Genomic DNA, 16,324 nt, shown 5'->3' with positions numbered 1-16,324 from the left:
ACGTTCAGAGTGTGGCCGCCCCTGGTCCTCCAGATAACCCTTGGCCGTCTCCGAGGCGCACAGGCCGTGAATAGGCGATGGTGACGACATTCGTAGAGCGGACTCGCCTCGGAGCTCCTGGTGAGCAGAATCAAAGACTCGGCCCCTTGCCTTTCTTTCCAGGGATGATGACATTGAAGTCATCGTGGATGAAACCTCTGATCACGCCGAGGAGACTTCTCCTGTGCGAGCCATCAGCAGAGCGGCCACGTAAGTGGATGGGGTGGGCCGGGAGAGGAGAGCTCGAGCCACAGTCTGACAGTACATTTGTGGCCGGGACATGAGCAGCCTGATGCATCCGGGGCCCTCGCTGGAGCGCCCGGCCCCCCGTCCTAGGCATGGAGCGTGCGGGCTCCTGAGTGTCCCCGTCTTCCTCAGGTCACCTCTTAATGGGAGACAAGCTGTCCCTTCGTGCTGCCACTAGCTGTGAGGGGAGGCAGAAAAGAGTGTAGTGGTTTTCTGCAGGAGGGACAGGGACACCTTGTTGGGCAGATCAGACTGTTTACTTCTTACCTGGGTTCCAGGATTTTTTCTCTTTGCTAGAGCAAGACTGAAAGGGTGGGGATTGGTTATTTACAGACCCCTTGAGGTCAGATTAACTGTGTCCTTGTCTAAAGCACGATTTCCAGGACAGTTAACTTAATGTGTGGGAACCTTGTTTCTTTTAAAACTTGGAAGCTAGGTCCTCCCTCCTGCCTTCCCACTGTTTTCTGGTGGTTTGCTCCTCTGAAGGGTTTCTCAGCTGGGGTTTGGGGACTCCATGGGAAACATACTCCCAGATGTCTATTTTTGTGGACTGTGTTTTATTGATGAATGATTTGGGCAAAATGTTTCTAAGGTTTAAACCTATGCTCCCCTCCTCTTTAGTAAGCGACTCTCGCAGCCTGCTGGAGGCCTTCTGGATTCTATCACTAATATCTTTGGGTAGGTTAGAAAACCTTCACCTTTCCTTGTTAAATGTGTGTGGATATTCATAAGTATTATTTAGGATTTATCACCATTTTAAATGTACACCAAAATTTCAGTGGTGCTGAGATGCCTTAATTTCAGCTTTTCACTTAGCTTCTTCCTTTTCTCCTCCGTTTTCTTTATCTTACTCCCGCTGCGTGCTGATCTCTGGCCTTTCCTCTAGTCTGTCCGAGTCTCCCCTTTTGGGACATCACTCTTCTGATGCTGCCAGGTGAAAATACTACCCTCTCTTGGCCCGGCATGCGAGCGTGGCTCCTTGATAATCGTAATCGTGCTGATCACCGCTTCACCATCCCCCACCGCCCACCCCTCCCCGCCATGGTCGGATGTGCATGTGCACCCAGGCCGCTGTGCATGCTCCTAGGAGCGCTTCACCCTTTTGAGCAGGCGCTAGGTTGAGCTCTTTACCCAGCAGTCACGCTCTCATCCCTCTCTCCTTTGGCATGCATTCGACTCCTCCTTGGCCACGGTGTACGTTGAGGGTGATTATAAGTAGGCATAGATGTCACCTTGAAGTCATCTTACAAAAATACAGATGAGCTCCCTCTGAGCGGGCAGTTACAGTATGTTGAAAACGTTTCGTAGCAGCTTATTGACTGGGAAGCAATAGTTTGGGATTGCTTTTCGGTGTTGGGTTTTGGAGTCCATGAGTTAGCAAGCCGGAGAGTACAGGTATGTGCTGGAGATCTGTCCGGGTGTCATTTGGGTGAGGGTGCTTCTGATCGGGTGCATCACTCTGTGGTTTGGAGAGTCTAGGAGGGAGAAGAAGCTACTGCCAAAAGTCGTCTGTGAAGCCCTTCTGGGCGTTTGGTGGACATTAAACCCTGTGCAGTCCTAATAGTTTCCTTTATGTTACTTCTTAGGAGGCGCTCTGTCTCTTCCTTTCCAGTTCCCCAGGATAACGTGGATACTCATCCTGGTTCTAGTAAAGAAGTGAGGGTGCCAACGACCGCCATATGTGTCTTTGTAAGTATGGTTTAACCCCACTCCCAGCAAGCTTTGTATGGTAACAGAGCCTGACAGTTAAAGGATCCATTCTGTGCTGCAGCTAAGTTTCCTACCATCGTATTTGTAGCAATGGCGAGCTCTTACGCCTGTTGGCTCTGTCTGAAGGAAGGGATTGATACATTTTGCTTAGGTTCAGGGGGCAGGATTTATTGTAACCATTCTCTAATATAGGACTGGCTGAGAGAAATTGGTAACATGAGAGATGGGAAAAGGGAGAAGTGATTAGGGTTGGTGAGAAGTTACAGTCATGCAAGTAATTGTCGTCACCAGTTGGTTTCCATCTAGAGTGGAGATTCTGGTCAGTAGTCTGTTTTAGAAGGTTGATAAGGGCAGCTATTTGCTTCATGACTCTGCCCAAACCCGTGTGACTTGCGATTGTTAGGAGGAGTAAGGTTGGAAGCAGGAGACTGTCCTGGGCAGAGGCCACTATAGCCGGACTGTCAGCTGGAGTTCAGAGCTGGGTGCTAGTACCGAGGAGTAATTAGGTCCCCACTGGGGTGATTGAGCAGCACTGGGCCCAGCTTGGAGAAACACAGAGTACCTGGCTCAGGGCCAGCAGGCAGGAGGCTGGTGGGGACTGAAAGGCAGAGCAGGGCCCAGGAAGCTGGGCTGACTCTTGGATTGCATGGGGTGAGTTAGAGGAGCTCGCTTTCAGGGTAGAGAAAGACTCGCTGTCAAAATGGGATGGAATTTATATGGGGGAAACTTTCAGTTCCAGGCATAAGGAGGAACTCGGGAGGTTTCCACACCGCAAACTGGTTGAGTGGTTTAACCACCTTGTATGTTGTCAAGGGAGTCTCCCTCTCGATGAGGAGTTGAACTGAGACAGTCAAGACCCCTTCGGGTTCTCCTCCACCCCTGCGATTCCCTGACAGGCCCTAGGCACCCTGCGGAGGTCAGTGATGATTGGTAAAAGGTCTGATTGCACTAAACATCACAGCCCCTTCCCTGCCCTCACCTCCCAGCAGCCCATTGTTTCCTCCTGTCACATTTAAGTCCTGTGTACGGGGTAATGGAGCAGCTGATAATTTGGGATTCTGTCAGTGTGTGTTTCTGAGAGTGAACAGTTCACAGCTGACAAATATCCGACAGAACCAGCCGTGCAGGAGATTGAAGAGTGGCAGCTATGGGTGTGATGGTGCATGATCTCAAGTTTTCAATCTGAGACCTCCCAAGTAGAAAGCATAAAGAAGGAAAAGGAAGGGAGTCACATGGAGGCAAAAAAGGTTGGTCCCCCTACAGCTTTTCAGCAATTCAGAAGGGCTGAGGTGGGGGTGTCATCACCAGGGAGAATAATAGTAAGACAGTAATAAAGTGATGTTTCTGTCGCCATCACTTAATGGTCATGTTTCTGATAATATTTCAAGCATCTTTTTCAGTCCCAAGCAAATGTGACAGATTCTGTCTTCCCAAAATGATGTTTTCGGCAAGTGATTAATGACTTGGCTTATTGGTTGGTTGGTTGGTTGATTGGTTTGAAGTTTATTCATTTATTTTGAGAGACAGAGGGGGAGGGGCAGAGAGCGAGAATCCCAAGGAGGCTCGGTGCTCAGTACAGAGCCCGACGCTGGGCTTGATCTCACGACCCACACGATCGTGATCTGAGTGAGTCCATATCAAGAGTCAGATTTTTAATTGACTGAGCCACCCAGGCACCTCAGTGATCTACTACTTGTGATCCGTGTTTTCCAGTCTTTTTTTTCCCCCTTTTAATTATAGAGATTTTCAAATCCAGAAAAAGAACTTCCGGTACCATCATCTGTCAGGCAGCTCTAGTTAGCCACGTTTGCCAGTCTTACTCTCTCGCCCACACACTTTACCGGAGCACTTCAAAGCAGATTGCAGACATCGTAGTTCATCCACAAAGGTTGCAGCATCTGTAGTCCTTTAAGAGAGGTTTTAGTGAATCTTCTCATATTCTTTTCTCCCATCTTAGGAGAGGATGCTTTCTACTCCGCTTCCCTTCCCATCCTGAACACAGAAAACATGCCACCTTTTCAGATTATTTGTTCTAGTTTGAATGCCAGTCTCAAAAATTTCCCTGTGAAGAATTTAAATTCTCCCAAAGTAACACCTATTTTATTGAAGGCCTTCTCGAGGTCAGGCACGGTCCTAGGTCACAAAACCTGCGGAAGTCTTTTCCTGTATGTGGGCAAACCAAGGCTTCGGGGAAGCTAAGAAACTTGGCCGAAGTCACCCTGCTAGTACACATTAGAGAGCCATGTTTCCAGAACTGAATAGAATCCCCCTGTTACACTGATGTGTGTTGTAGCAGCAGGAATGGCATCCACTCGTATCAGGACTCCATGTTCAGATTACTCCTACTAGGAAAACCATAAAGGCTTTTTTTTTTTTTTTTTTTTTTTTAAATCATGAGAAGTCATGCTGTACTTCACTAGATAAAGAGTTTAGTATGTGGCGTTAATATAATCTGGACCAAAAAAGAGGCAGTTAAATCAGAGGCTTACTTTTAGGCTATGAAGGTCATAGAATATAGATTGAAATTGCATTTTTCTTAAGAAGAAATAAAATTAAGGCAAAGACAAACTTTAGGCGGTGAATCTACACAGATTTTGATTCCTTTTTAAGAAGGTTGCTCTCTATTTAAAAAATGGAACTGTAACTTACAAGAATAAAATGGTAGCAGAGTCTCGGGGAACCCTAGGCTAGGAATCCAAGTTAGTTTATGAGTGATCTCTTTTATTTATGGATAAATGTCTAACACCTTTGGTTAGACATCCAGAATGTTCGTTTGTATTGGGCTCGCTCTTCTCGAGAATGACAGTGATTGGGGTTGAAGCAGGGTGCTTGTCTTGCAGGACGCTCATGATGGGGAAGTCAACGCTGTGCAGTTCAGTCCGGGCTCCCGGTTGCTGGCCACAGGAGGCATGGATCGGAGAGTTAAGCTTTGGGAAGTGTTTGGAGGTGAGACCTGAAGAGTGAGAGAGGGAGGCTGTGTTGGGGACATGTGGTTGACCTTGCTTTCAGGCAGTCTTTGAATTTTTTATCTTCTTAAAATATACAGTATTTTCTGTAAGGGATCATCTGACCAAAGCAGCATTACCATCTCAGACATTACAGCCAAGTGGCTGTTGGCTCTGAGTTTTTAAGTAGTGACTACAAAATGCTGTTAAGTTACAGATACGTTCGTGTTTGCATTTTCTCAGATACGTACTAGAATATTTTCCAAGATAGCACAGGTTTTAGAAGGAAAATAAAAAGTCTTAAAGTTTTAGACTTTATAATTACTACGCATTGAGCTAAAGTGTGTGCATTTAATAACACAAGTGGCCTTGGCCTGGGGAAAATGACTGAGGTCATATCTAAGCTTGGGAAGAAAAAGAGGGGTGTATCTCCCAGGAAGAAATGTATTTAACGAGCAGCTTATCATCAAGAGCCCAAAGATCAACACCCAGTCTCTTTGATTAGACCTTGTTTCCGAAGTGACCTCTGAGTACTCAGAAATGCAGTGGCGTTAGAACAGGAAATGGGGCTTAATGAAACCATCTCTTAGACTTCTGAAGCTGGGGATAGCTCAATTTCAGCATTTTGAGATTTAGTTAGCTACTCCTGGGTTTTTTTTAAATAAAGCAAGGTCAAGGGATAAGGCTGAAGGTGTTAGTAAGAACCAGTTTGTCAAGTTTTTGCAGTTGTAGCACACGCACGCTCGCTGTCCAGCAGTGAGTAGCTCCAGGATGCCCTGGTCTCTATCGTTTCCCCCGATCCTCACAACAGCCCTGTGCAGTTTGAAAGGTACGTGTCGCCCCTACTTGACAAGACGAAAACAGGAAGACTCAGAGACCCTACTTGATTTGCGTTGTTGGTTTACATGGCTGATAATTGATCGGTGAGGCAAGGGAGGGGCACAACCGGGACCTGACCTGGGTCCTGTGACTGCGGAGCCCTCGCTCTTCCCACTGCGGCCTCCCTTTAGCTGTAGAACTGCTAAGCCTGTGTTGCTGCTTTTAGTGTGTTTAGAGCAAGAGCAAACTATTGATCCCTTTGGTTATAACAGATTATCAATAAAGCACCAAACTTGTGTGCTCTGCCCCCCCACAAGAAAGTGACTCTGATTAAATTCCTGGCAGTTACAGCTATTTGAAGGCCATCAAGATTTGTGCCGTTTTACCCAGAAACACCTTATGAATGATAATTGCGGGAACTGTTGGGAAGACAACAGTAAAGCCATAGAGTAATAATGGAAATTTTATGAGATTTGGTTTTTTAAAATCTTAGGTAGATAGCTGTTTTTTGTTTTTAATTTTTTTATGTGTATTTATTTTGAGAGCAAGAGACCGAGTGCGAGTGGGGGAGGGGCAGAGAGCGAGGGAGACAGAGAATCCGAAGCAGGCGCCAGGCTCTGAGCTGTCAGCACAGGGCCTGATGCAGGGCTCAAACCCACAAACTGTGAGATCGTGACCTGAGCCAAAGTCGGATGTCCAACTGAGCCACCCAGGCGCCCCAGTAGTCTGTTTTGATTGTGCCTTGTGATTAAATAAAAATCACCCTAGAAATATTTTTTACTTCTGAGTCAATAAAAGCACCTATAAGAAAATGAGAACCAACCTTTAGTAACAGTGTTACATTTTTGCTGCCGAAGAGGAAGTAAATGCTAATGGAAATTATGAAATAGTTTGAGGGGGTCCTGTTTTTTACCCTTTTAAAATATCAGAATAACTGCAGTTTCTGCCCAGTAGGAACATTTGTCCTTGCTCATTCTATAAAAAGCACAAGCTCCATTGGGAATTATTTATATAAATACTGTTGACATAGCGTCCCTTGGTGTCTTCTAGATAAAAGAGCTTTGGTAAGGTCTTTTTGGTCATTTGAGATCATGTAGAATAGCATTTATTGATCCTTTCTTACATTTTGGCCTGTGTCAACTGCCAGAGAAGTAGACCGATATCTTGGGCATAAGCCAAAGAGATATTTCTTAGAATTTACAGTAATATTTTTGTAAAGATCTAATCTAAATAAAGACCTTAATTAGTGGATGTTGGCCTCTTTTTGACTTTTGAAAATCTAATGAAAGCCAGGATCAATAAAAGGCATTAAATGTGCTATACAGGTATTTTGCAGATAAATTCAGAAGGAGGGATTCGCGAAGCCCTCAGTAATCCTGACCCTAAATATTTGACAGCTCCAGACCAGTATTTATATCATAGTTTTTACCAGTTAGAGAAAAGGCTGTTCTTTGTAATGTTCCCTATTTTGTGCTCCCCTTTTATGAATTTGATTTGAATGGTTCCCTAATTGTTTCTCTGGACTTGTCATCGTTAAGCTGCTCTTTAAAAAAGGAACTTAGTCACATCATCTTGAGACTCGTACTCTTACGAGTTTGTGCCTGCATCATTAAAGTTTCTGCGTGGGTGGCCAGAGCTGTGTGAAAGCAGGACCCGGGCACGTGGCTGGGCCTGTTGGTGAAGGCGGCTGGGGAGAGGGGAGCATTGACAGGCAGTGGGATTGCCAGAATCTTAGGTTCCCGGAGACAGAGTAAGCATAAGGACAAATTCCAGAAACTCCAGACTAGCTTTACTGGCATTCTGAGGACTAGCCAGTTACACAGAACTAAAAAAAGAAATTCTTTTCAGATCCGAATGAGAATTATCACATGGATCCTGAAAATTTAGTGGTCAGCTTCTACAGAAGTGATAGCTCAATTGACGCGAATACTGATCAGACCCAAAGACGTATTTATCTGAATTAGAAACATTTTACTCAGAAGTACCAGAACTAAAACTCAGTCTCTAGGTGCATTGACATGTCTTTAAAATTCCCGCATCTACCTCTTTGTAAAGGGAATTAATGACTCTGAATTTCTTGAAAAGACCAACCGAATGCATGCGAACTGCTAAGCTCTGCGTCCATATACACGTGCATCGTCCTTCCAGCTGACTAGCTGTGTTTTTGTCCTGCTATTCTTAGACTCTGCGTCAGTGCAGGAAAGCTGCTGTTATGAGCCTGTAATTGGTTTCCATTGTGTTTCAGGTGCCCCATTGTAACTTCAGTATTGGCTTTACTCTTTCTTTCATTTCTTTCCTCAATCTTTCTTTTTTTTCCAGATAAATGTGAGTTCAAGGGCTCCCTGTCTGGCAGTAATGCAGGAATTACAAGCATTGAATTTGACAGTGCTGTAAGTATCTAGTATCCGGGGAAATGGGTGAGTTTAGAAGGTCTTAGAAAAAATGTAAGACATCTGGTTCTTGGAGTTTAACTCAAATGGTTTGTCTGCTGTTCTCTCTCTTAAGTGATATCAGTGATAGGTCAGGATGCAGGTAGATTATCAGTTCTTTGCTGGCTGTGACTATGATGAAGATGAGGGGGTGGGGGGGGTGGTGTCAGGTCTGCTGTGCCCCAGCCCGTCATTGTCTCTGCAGACTTGATAAAGGCCGTGGCTGAAGTCCCAGCGGTGCAGGTGGAGGGGAGAGGGGGTCTGGCCAGATGTATCAGAGATGCGTGGGTCTCCGAGGAGAGTAGTTAGGAGATTGAGGGAGGGGAGAGCCAGGGCCTCTGGGCTCTGCAGCTTGGACAGTGTGTAGAGAGCATTGGCATTTGGGGTTACTGAAGGGGGGGTGGGGGCACTAGTGAACTCAAGAGGACAAGTTCCAGGCTGAGCTGGAGGGTCTGCAGCATTCTGATGGGATGGGATTGAGCAGACTCAGGAGAAAAGTGGATTTACCAAAATTGGTGGGTTGACAGAATACTGGGGATAACGGTTGGTATTCCACATCAGGTGTGCAGCTTTTAGGCATCTGAACCTTTCCTGGACCTGATTCTTGGGGAATTTGTATTGTGTGGACTGAGATCTTCTAATTCGTCTAAAATTTGTCTTCCCCCCCCCTCCCCCCCATTCCCATAGGGATCTTACCTCTTAGCAGCTTCAAATGATTTTGCAAGTCGAATCTGGACTGTGGATGATTATCGGTTACGGGTAAGACTCAATTAAGAAAGCTAATATAATCTCCAAACTTCCATGAGGTTTTCCAGGGACAAAATGTAGGAAATGGCAGGTTGATTAATGAGGAGAATCGTGTTTTCCTGAAAATCATACTTGATTCCCTCTGCCCTTTTCCCTTTCTCCCTTGGGAAAATTTACATTTCCACATTATGTTCTTTCTTAGTCCAAGATTCAGTTTCAGAATAATTTGCAGCAGGAAACCCTCACATTTCACATGAAAGTCTCCGTGTTCCTGTTCAGAACAGGTGCCTTGGGTATGTGTCACTTTTAGCTGACCTTCAGCTATCCTGACACCATTGTATAAATTGTGTTTGTTATGGGCTCTAAAACTTAATAATCACTTCACAGAGTATAGCTGAAAGTAGGACGTAGGAATGCATATGGATGCATTTAGGACAGCGATCATAACCAGGCTGGGAGATAGGTGTGAGAGAGAGGGAGAAGGACAGGGTTGGACGTGGAGGGGTTTGCCCTGGAACCCAGACTTGCCAAGAAGTTGCTTGGCCTCCACAACAAAGACCAAAACTTGATGGTTCTATCACTTTTGTTCTTTTTTTTTTTTTTTTTAAGTTTATTTATATTAGAGAGAGAGAGAGGACAAGCAGGGGAGGGACAGAGAGAGAGGGAGACAGAGCCCGATGCAGGGCCTGATCCCACGAACCGTGAGATCATGAGCCGAAACGAAGAGTCAGACGCTCAACTGACGGAGCCATCCCGGCGCCCCTGTCTCGCTTTTGTTCTAATGAAAAACAAGTAGCTTAATTTGGAGACGTGCTGTTTTTCTTCTTAAGCTTGAAGCAGTTTTCACATGAGCTCATGAAAGGCTGTTGACAGGTAAGGTGGAGGATGCACTTTTTATGAAGAAAAAGGCTTGATTCGAGCTTTCGTATGTCAGCCCCCATGAAAAGTAGGACATGATGTTAAAACCTCAAGATAAATCGCAGAGAGGTGGGGAGTTGCTGCAGAATGGTCCATCGGGTAGGTGCCGGTCGTCTGATTTGAAGACGCAGCCACGCGGCGGGAAGAATCTTCAGAAATGCACGGTTACCGTATCACGCAGGCTGTCCGTTTTCTTGAAGGAGCTGTATGGAAAATCCCCAGTACTAGATGGTAGTCGGGACCTCCCGGGAGAGAATTCGTCATTCTCAGTTGGAAGAAGACCCAAGGCTGCACGTGCGAAGTGTGGGATGTGCAGGTGACAGAGATGATGTTCCCTTGTGAAAGCTGGAGAGCTTTCAGGCATGTTCTCGACTGAATGGAAGAACAGGGAGGTGGGCAGCTGGGCGCCTGTGGACGGGGCTGGACTCTGCTCAAGCAGTGCTCACTGCCATTCAGGCGTTTGAACAAGCTTTTAGTTCAGGCCCTATAGTTCTGCCCCCTCAACGCGGCCTAGCCTGTTCTCGTGGCAGCATTGTAATCCACACACCGTGTGCTCTACTCTGTTCCCTGTCGATCACTTACTGGACATTTGGGACAGGGTTGAATACCTCTGGAGTCCTTAATTTGCCTAAAGGAAAAGGGATCTCTTCTGGAGTGGCTCTTACGTGTTAGGCCCAGCACTGAGATATGTTATATACATTACTGCTTTTTAACTGCCAGGGGCACAAGGTGAGGTGAGTAGGTATGTGAGGAAACTGAGGCTCAGGTAGGCCCACAAAATTGCCTAAGGTCACACAGTTAACAGATGAGAAGATGCGAGTTGGAACTGAAGCCTGTACTCTTGTCTGTGTTGGATTGACCTGGATTATTCTAGTACCTCCGGAGACTGAGGTATAGCAAAACTGTCTAAGAGTGAAGAGGGACATAGAGTCTTCCTTACATTGTAGGCCCTTGAGGAGAAAAGCAAACAGTTGAGTTGTCAGCCAGTTGCGTAGGATGATATTTTTCATTGGTGGAAGAGTTCTGCTCAGGTGGGCGCAAATAAGAAAGGGACTTGGAGGCAGGAGCTAGACCTGGAAGACAGAGGTCACAATGTTGGCACACTCTTTTCAAGCGAGCTAGCTTACGGAGGTGGGCTGGGTTTCACTGGAGAGATGCTCACGGTGCTGGGGCACCAAGCCTAAGCTGGGGTTGCTGACAGGTTGGGGAGCTGGTGCCAGGATGGTCGCCTCCTTTGCCGAGCTAGCTGGCTTTTGAGGGCCTCCGGTCAGCTCTCGGTAAATGTGTCGTGAAGATCGGGAGGCCTTTTTAAAGATTGTCTGTGCCCAGCAAAACCACATGAAACTCTTAACCACGCTCCAGGAAATAACGGGCTCCCTGTTGTAGGAGGTTTGGGCTTCTACATAGATAGACCCTAGTTAACAGAAGATATCGGAAGACGTGAATGGAGGGAGCCCCACGTTCCGAAATTCAGGATCCAGGCCTTGGTCGGTCGGTATCTCCTTAGCTTTTATGATAAGGGAATGGTGTTTAGGAGAGACCAGAATGCAGGGAGCAATTGGTTGAGTGTTTGCTGTAAAATCCTTGTAGCAAGGGTATCCTAGAAACAGCCTGGTATTGAAAGGAGTCCATGACAGAGGACTCCCTTGAATCAAGCAGATGTTTTAGACCCCCTTAAAAATCCGGAAGGCCAGTGCAAAACTCAAATTTGACTTGAGCAAATGGATTTGAAGAACCCGCCTGTTCACTTCCCTAATGTTGACGTGGGAAAGTAACCACAGTGACAGGACTGGCTTTGTTTCAGGACCTCCCTCCTCAAGGTGTGCATTTTTCTGGGGTCCGGTGCAGGCTTGATTGCGAGTCCGCCCTGAGGCACAGAGGCGCCTGGCAGAGCCCTTGCTCTGAGGGAGGCTCGGGCTGCTGTGACATCTGAACCCACTGCCCCATCTCTTAGGAGTCCCTGTTGAGAAGAGGATGATAAAAGCTAAAAGTGTTAAAATTAATGAAAAGAAACATCAAAAACATTGAAAGGATAAAAATTTTACGTAAAACTGATCCATTTAAGAGAAGGACGTTTTAAATTATGCAAAAGAGCAAATGCTGTAGGAAGCTACATTCCATACCCCGGAGAGCATGGAGATGTGGCCTGTCAGCTGGATTTCTTCCAGGAACGAGGCTTGCAGCGGGCCAGACTTGGCCAACCTACGTATGAAGAGCCAGGAAGTAACAGTATCCCTTTTCTTTCTTCGAGGAGTCCGTGAGTTTTATTCCGGGAAATTAGGGGAAAGCTGTGTGCTCGTAGCCATTCGTTGCAGCATCGTTTGCGATGACCTCGCGACTTGTAAAGTGATTCTGACCGTCCCGTGTAACCGTGAGCACTCTTCGGGGGGTGCAGAAGGGATGAGTGCCAGGGCCCCCGGCCGTGGGGCCTTGTGCTTAGGTCACCTTGTTTGGTCCTTACCGGACAGCGTGAGGAAGAGGGTGGTCTCCCGGCTGTTCCGGCCCCCGGGTGCTCAAAGCCAAAGCGTTGTGACCCCAAAGCCCGTGCACCTTCAGCTGTCACGTGAGAAACTGCTTGCACTATGATGTGAAAAGAGCAGTGGGTAAACTTCTAGGAGTACTTCGACATGAAATAGAAGAGAGTATTACGAACGTGGAGTTCACAAAAATGGGCGTGCTCACACAGCCCATTCGTGAGCAGGGTCTCCAGTGTTGGCGAGCTGTGATTTTACTTCTGTAGTAAGAAGGAAATCAGCGAATGTGCCCTAAACTTTGGGGACTTTGTTGAAATAGTTCTTTGCTAAGAACTTAGTTTCCGTGGTGTGAGGAGGACCTTCCCGAGTGTTTTGTCTCCCCACGATTCGTACAGACGGGATGGTGTGTGCCGAGTGGCGCCGTCGCTCCTGAACCGTAGTGAATGGAAGCCTCGTTGCTGGAGTTGTCTTGATCTTAACGAGCAGGATCCGTGGGAGGTTTTTACACAGCCGCAGCCACAGCACAGCTGCCCCCTGGCTGGCAGCAGTCGTACGATGCCGTTCCAGCCAAAGAGTGGGAGAGCGGAGTCTTGGAATCCGTGCCAGCTTCTCCCTTCCTGAGGGAGGAGGACGCGCGGGCCTGCGTCTTCTGTTCCTGGGCTGAAGTGGCGCCGCTCCGCTGAGCAGGGAGGGAAGATTGGTTTGAAAAATTCCAGCACTAAACGCGTAACACAAAACTGAGATCTCCTCCTTGGGAGTTGGGGTTGAAACCCAGTAAGTTAGTTACCAGTTGTAGTAAGTATATTAAAGCTTTTCTTTTCTTTTCTTTTTTTTTCTTTATTAGATGGTTAGAAAAAAAAAAACAAACCAATGAATACCCAGTGAGCCTTTGACAGTTTGCACACATAAGCATGTTGGCCCACACTGAAAAGAGGTCAGCGATGAGTTGTGAACAGTCAGACTCCCCGGCTCCCCTCCCCTAACCCTTGGCCTCCCGTGGGGCTCCGATAGTGCTGTGACGGGCAGGGGGGCTGCTGGCCCTAGGTGAGGCCTCAGTTCTGTGCTCCGTGGCCGGCACCCGACAGCCAGCCACAAAGGGGTTTGATTGTCGGGAGTGCTGGTGTGTGTGGTTCCCAGCTGACTTTTCAAGCCGAGACCTCTGATTGAAAAAACCCCCCAGGGGGTTTAATTGTTTATTTAAAGAGTCCTGATGTTTCCTTTTGTAAATTATGCCTGCAGGGAACCTGTCTGTTCTGACTTTAAATAGGGTCTGGACTTTCAGAGGCACTGGGTAAAACCCAGGCTTTTAGAATTTTGTAATTTGATATAAGCCAGCTTTACAGAAAAGCTACGAGAGTACTGGCATCTGTCCCAGGGCTTATGTCAAAAAGGTACTCCGGCTGCCTGTCCCATTGTTTTGAAGATGGAGGCGGGACGTTTGCGCTGCTTTTGTTTTGTCTTGGAATGTGCTGGGAGATTTCTCCTCTTCCTCTGGATACCTCACCCCTGGGCAGCGCCGAAAGACAGACTCTCTGGATGTTTTGCCGCACTCCATGACGTATCCTTTGGTCTGAGTCTTCCTGACCAGATCTCTGGGTGTTTTGAGGAGCTGGCTCTCCCGACGTGGTGCGTGTGTCCCCCAAGGCTCACCCCTGCTGTGTTCTCTCCCCTAGCACACGCTCACAGGACACAGCGGCAAAGTGCTGTCTGCCAAGTTCCTGCTGGACAATGCGCGCATTGTTTCCGGAAGTCATGACCGGACCCTCAAGCTCTGGGATCTCCGCAGCAAAGTCTGTGAGGAAATCAGTCTCTCTGAATATATGTACCATTAGACGTTAACCGCGAGGTGTTTGTTTCCACCCGAAAGCCTGCGTTTAGTGTGATACAGTTTGAATTGCAAGTCCGGTTGCGTACTCAGAGTGGCGTTGAGGTAGTGACAGCTTTTCACGTTTGAGATTTTGTTTAAATGAGGAGCTCCGGCTAGCTGGGGCGAGAGGGCAGCGCTGCTGTGCGCCCGGCCACCGAGGGGCCGCTGCCTGATCGCTAACGTATGGTTTTCCTACAGGCATAAAGACCGTGTTTGCGGGATCCAGCTGCAATGATATCGTCTGCACAGAGCAGTGTGTGATGAGTGGACACTTCGACAAGAAAATTCGTTTCTGGGACATCCGGTATAAAACCCGAGAGCTCGGTGGAGGCGGCTGAGGGGAGGGTCGGCCTGTGGTGGAACTCTGGTGATGTTTTGTGTCCGGGTTGTGCTTTTTAAAGTCCCTGCAAGTGGCGGAAATGAGCTCCGAGTGCGCCCTTACCGTAATAGTTCCATAATTCTTTACCATGAGGCAGACCGTTGCGTTCAGCGGTCACTTGCGAGCGAGCCCTGTGCACTCACCGGGCCCTTCACCAAGTGCCGCGTAAGCGAAGACGGACAGTTAGGTGCTTTAAAGCTGACACGCGAGCCTGCAGTGTTCTGAAGTAGGGCTGGGCACCTCCGTCCAAGGATGTGAGGAAACACCGGTCGGGACGCGTCTGGAGCAGTGAGCAGGCGTCACGTGGCAGAAAAGCTCACGGACAGACTCTCCAGAGAGGACAGTGGGACGGCCTCGTGCAGCTGAGATGGCAGTTCGGGCTGTGGGCAGACAGGACCAGCAGGTGGTGGGTCGGGAGCAGATCGGTGTTTGTAAATGACTTGACCCTCTGAACCACCGGGTGTTTGAGGGAGGACTGCTCCTCATGCGCACGAGTGAGCAGACGGTGCTAGCGCTGTCTGGACGGTGTCCCGGGAACGGGGACCTCCTCCAGCAGCGTGGGAGGCAGGCAGGGGAGTGGATTTGAGGGAGAATCTGCATTTGGGGGGTGAGGAAGGGGAGAGTTGAAGCCACGCGGGGAACAATCGACAGATGCTGTGTTCAGATAAGGACGTGACGTTTGTGCTTTCCAAGGGACATTTGGGTAAACCGGAGCAGAATTTTTGGGAGACCTTGGATGGGAGGGAAACGAGTCCTCGCGGGAGGACTCCAAAGACGTGAGGACAGAGTTACTCAGTGGTGGCCCGTGAAACAGGAGACTGCGTTTTAGGGAGCCACCGAGGCAGCGTGGTCACAGATGGGGAGGGAGCCGGAGGGTCCTGTCGTTGGGCCACGGGTGGGGGAGCAGAGGAGTCTGAGGGCGAGGGGAGTCCGGTGGGACGAGGCCGGGAGGTTAGGAGGGAGGTCGCTACTGGTCCCATTGAATGCAGGACAGTTGTGGAGGGTGGAGACGAGGAGCCTGTGCTTCTAGATGATGCTTAGGAAGGCCTGGCGTGAAGCTGGCACCTCCTGGGCAGCCCTTCCAAGTTGTATTCATACCCCCTGGTTAGCCTCTTTGAACCTGAAACATGGCGTGTTAGTGTCGAACTGGGTATCGGGAATCTCCTGGTCCACCCGCTGATTGGACAGGTGAAGACAGACCCTGAGGTGCAGGGAAGGGCATCGGCTTGCCTCCAGCCACATGTTTAGCGACGATGAGATCAACACTGTTACTTAGCGTGGGTTTGGGGTAGGACATCATTTCATTGAAAGCTTACGCCAAAGTGACTACGGAAGGGTCCACACCTCCTTTGGCTGTATCACCCGACAGGGCCTTGCGGGATTGCCGTTCACAGCCCTGGCCGGGGACTCCGCCCTGGAGTCCAGCTCCACACCTGGAATCACGCAGCCGGACTCGGGGGTCCCGGAGCCGAACTTTGTAAGGCAGGGAGCCCATGAGAGGCCACACATGCGTCCACGCACAGTACAGCATCCCAGACCCACCGGAGCAAGTTTCTGAGCCCTTGGGTTCGGCAAAGTGTTATCACTGAAAGAGCCTTAAATACACGATAGCCCTGCTCGGTTTGTGCCGATCCGGAGCTCTGATTGGCACTCACATCGTCCCCCAAATGAGCAAGGAAACGAGTTCTTCCCAGATTCAGAGTTCTGGTACTTAAAATATTACTGTAGAATTTACTGACAGAAAAAATAAC

At 48.3% G+C, this 16,324-nt stretch overlaps 1 protein-coding gene and 2 non-coding genes across 5 annotated transcripts in view; all 3 read left to right on the top strand.

Moving 5' to 3' along the window:
- Positions 1–16,324, top strand: part of ATG16L1 (autophagy related 16 like 1) — a 35,662-nt gene that overhangs the window by 16,051 nt on the left and 3,287 nt on the right. The window contains exons 7-15 of one of the 3 annotated variants that reach the window (XM_019445529.2): positions 163–249; positions 907–963; positions 1,172–1,219; positions 1,872–1,974; positions 4,836–4,941; positions 8,079–8,149; positions 8,876–8,947; positions 14,001–14,121; positions 14,393–14,498. In XM_019445529.2, the coding sequence (XP_019301074.1) occupies positions 163–249; positions 907–963; positions 1,172–1,219; positions 1,872–1,974; positions 4,836–4,941; positions 8,079–8,149; positions 8,876–8,947; positions 14,001–14,121; positions 14,393–14,498 (771 nt within the window). The remainder of the gene's footprint in view (positions 1–162; positions 250–906; positions 964–1,171; positions 1,220–1,871; positions 1,975–4,835; positions 4,942–8,078; positions 8,150–8,875; positions 8,948–14,000; positions 14,122–14,392; positions 14,499–16,324) is intronic. The other 2 variants (XM_019445530.2, XM_019445531.2) reach the window with 2 other exon arrangements.
- LOC128772768 (small Cajal body-specific RNA 6) lies at positions 2,911–3,185 on the top strand. The gene has a single exon (XR_008416925.1). It is a non-coding gene; the product is annotated as a small Cajal body-specific RNA 6 (non-coding RNA).
- On the top strand, positions 13,261–13,485 carry LOC128772771 (small Cajal body-specific RNA 6). Its single transcript, XR_008416926.1, has one exon. It is a non-coding gene; the product is annotated as a small Cajal body-specific RNA 6 (non-coding RNA).

Source organism: Panthera pardus, unplaced genomic scaffold (genome assembly GCF_024362965.1).
Source record: "Panthera pardus isolate Hobbes unplaced genomic scaffold, ASM2436296v1 HiC_scaffold_10, whole genome shotgun sequence".
Taxonomy (NCBI): Eukaryota; Metazoa; Chordata; class Mammalia; order Carnivora; family Felidae; genus Panthera; species Panthera pardus.
This window is presented reverse-complemented; position numbering and strand designations above follow the sequence as displayed.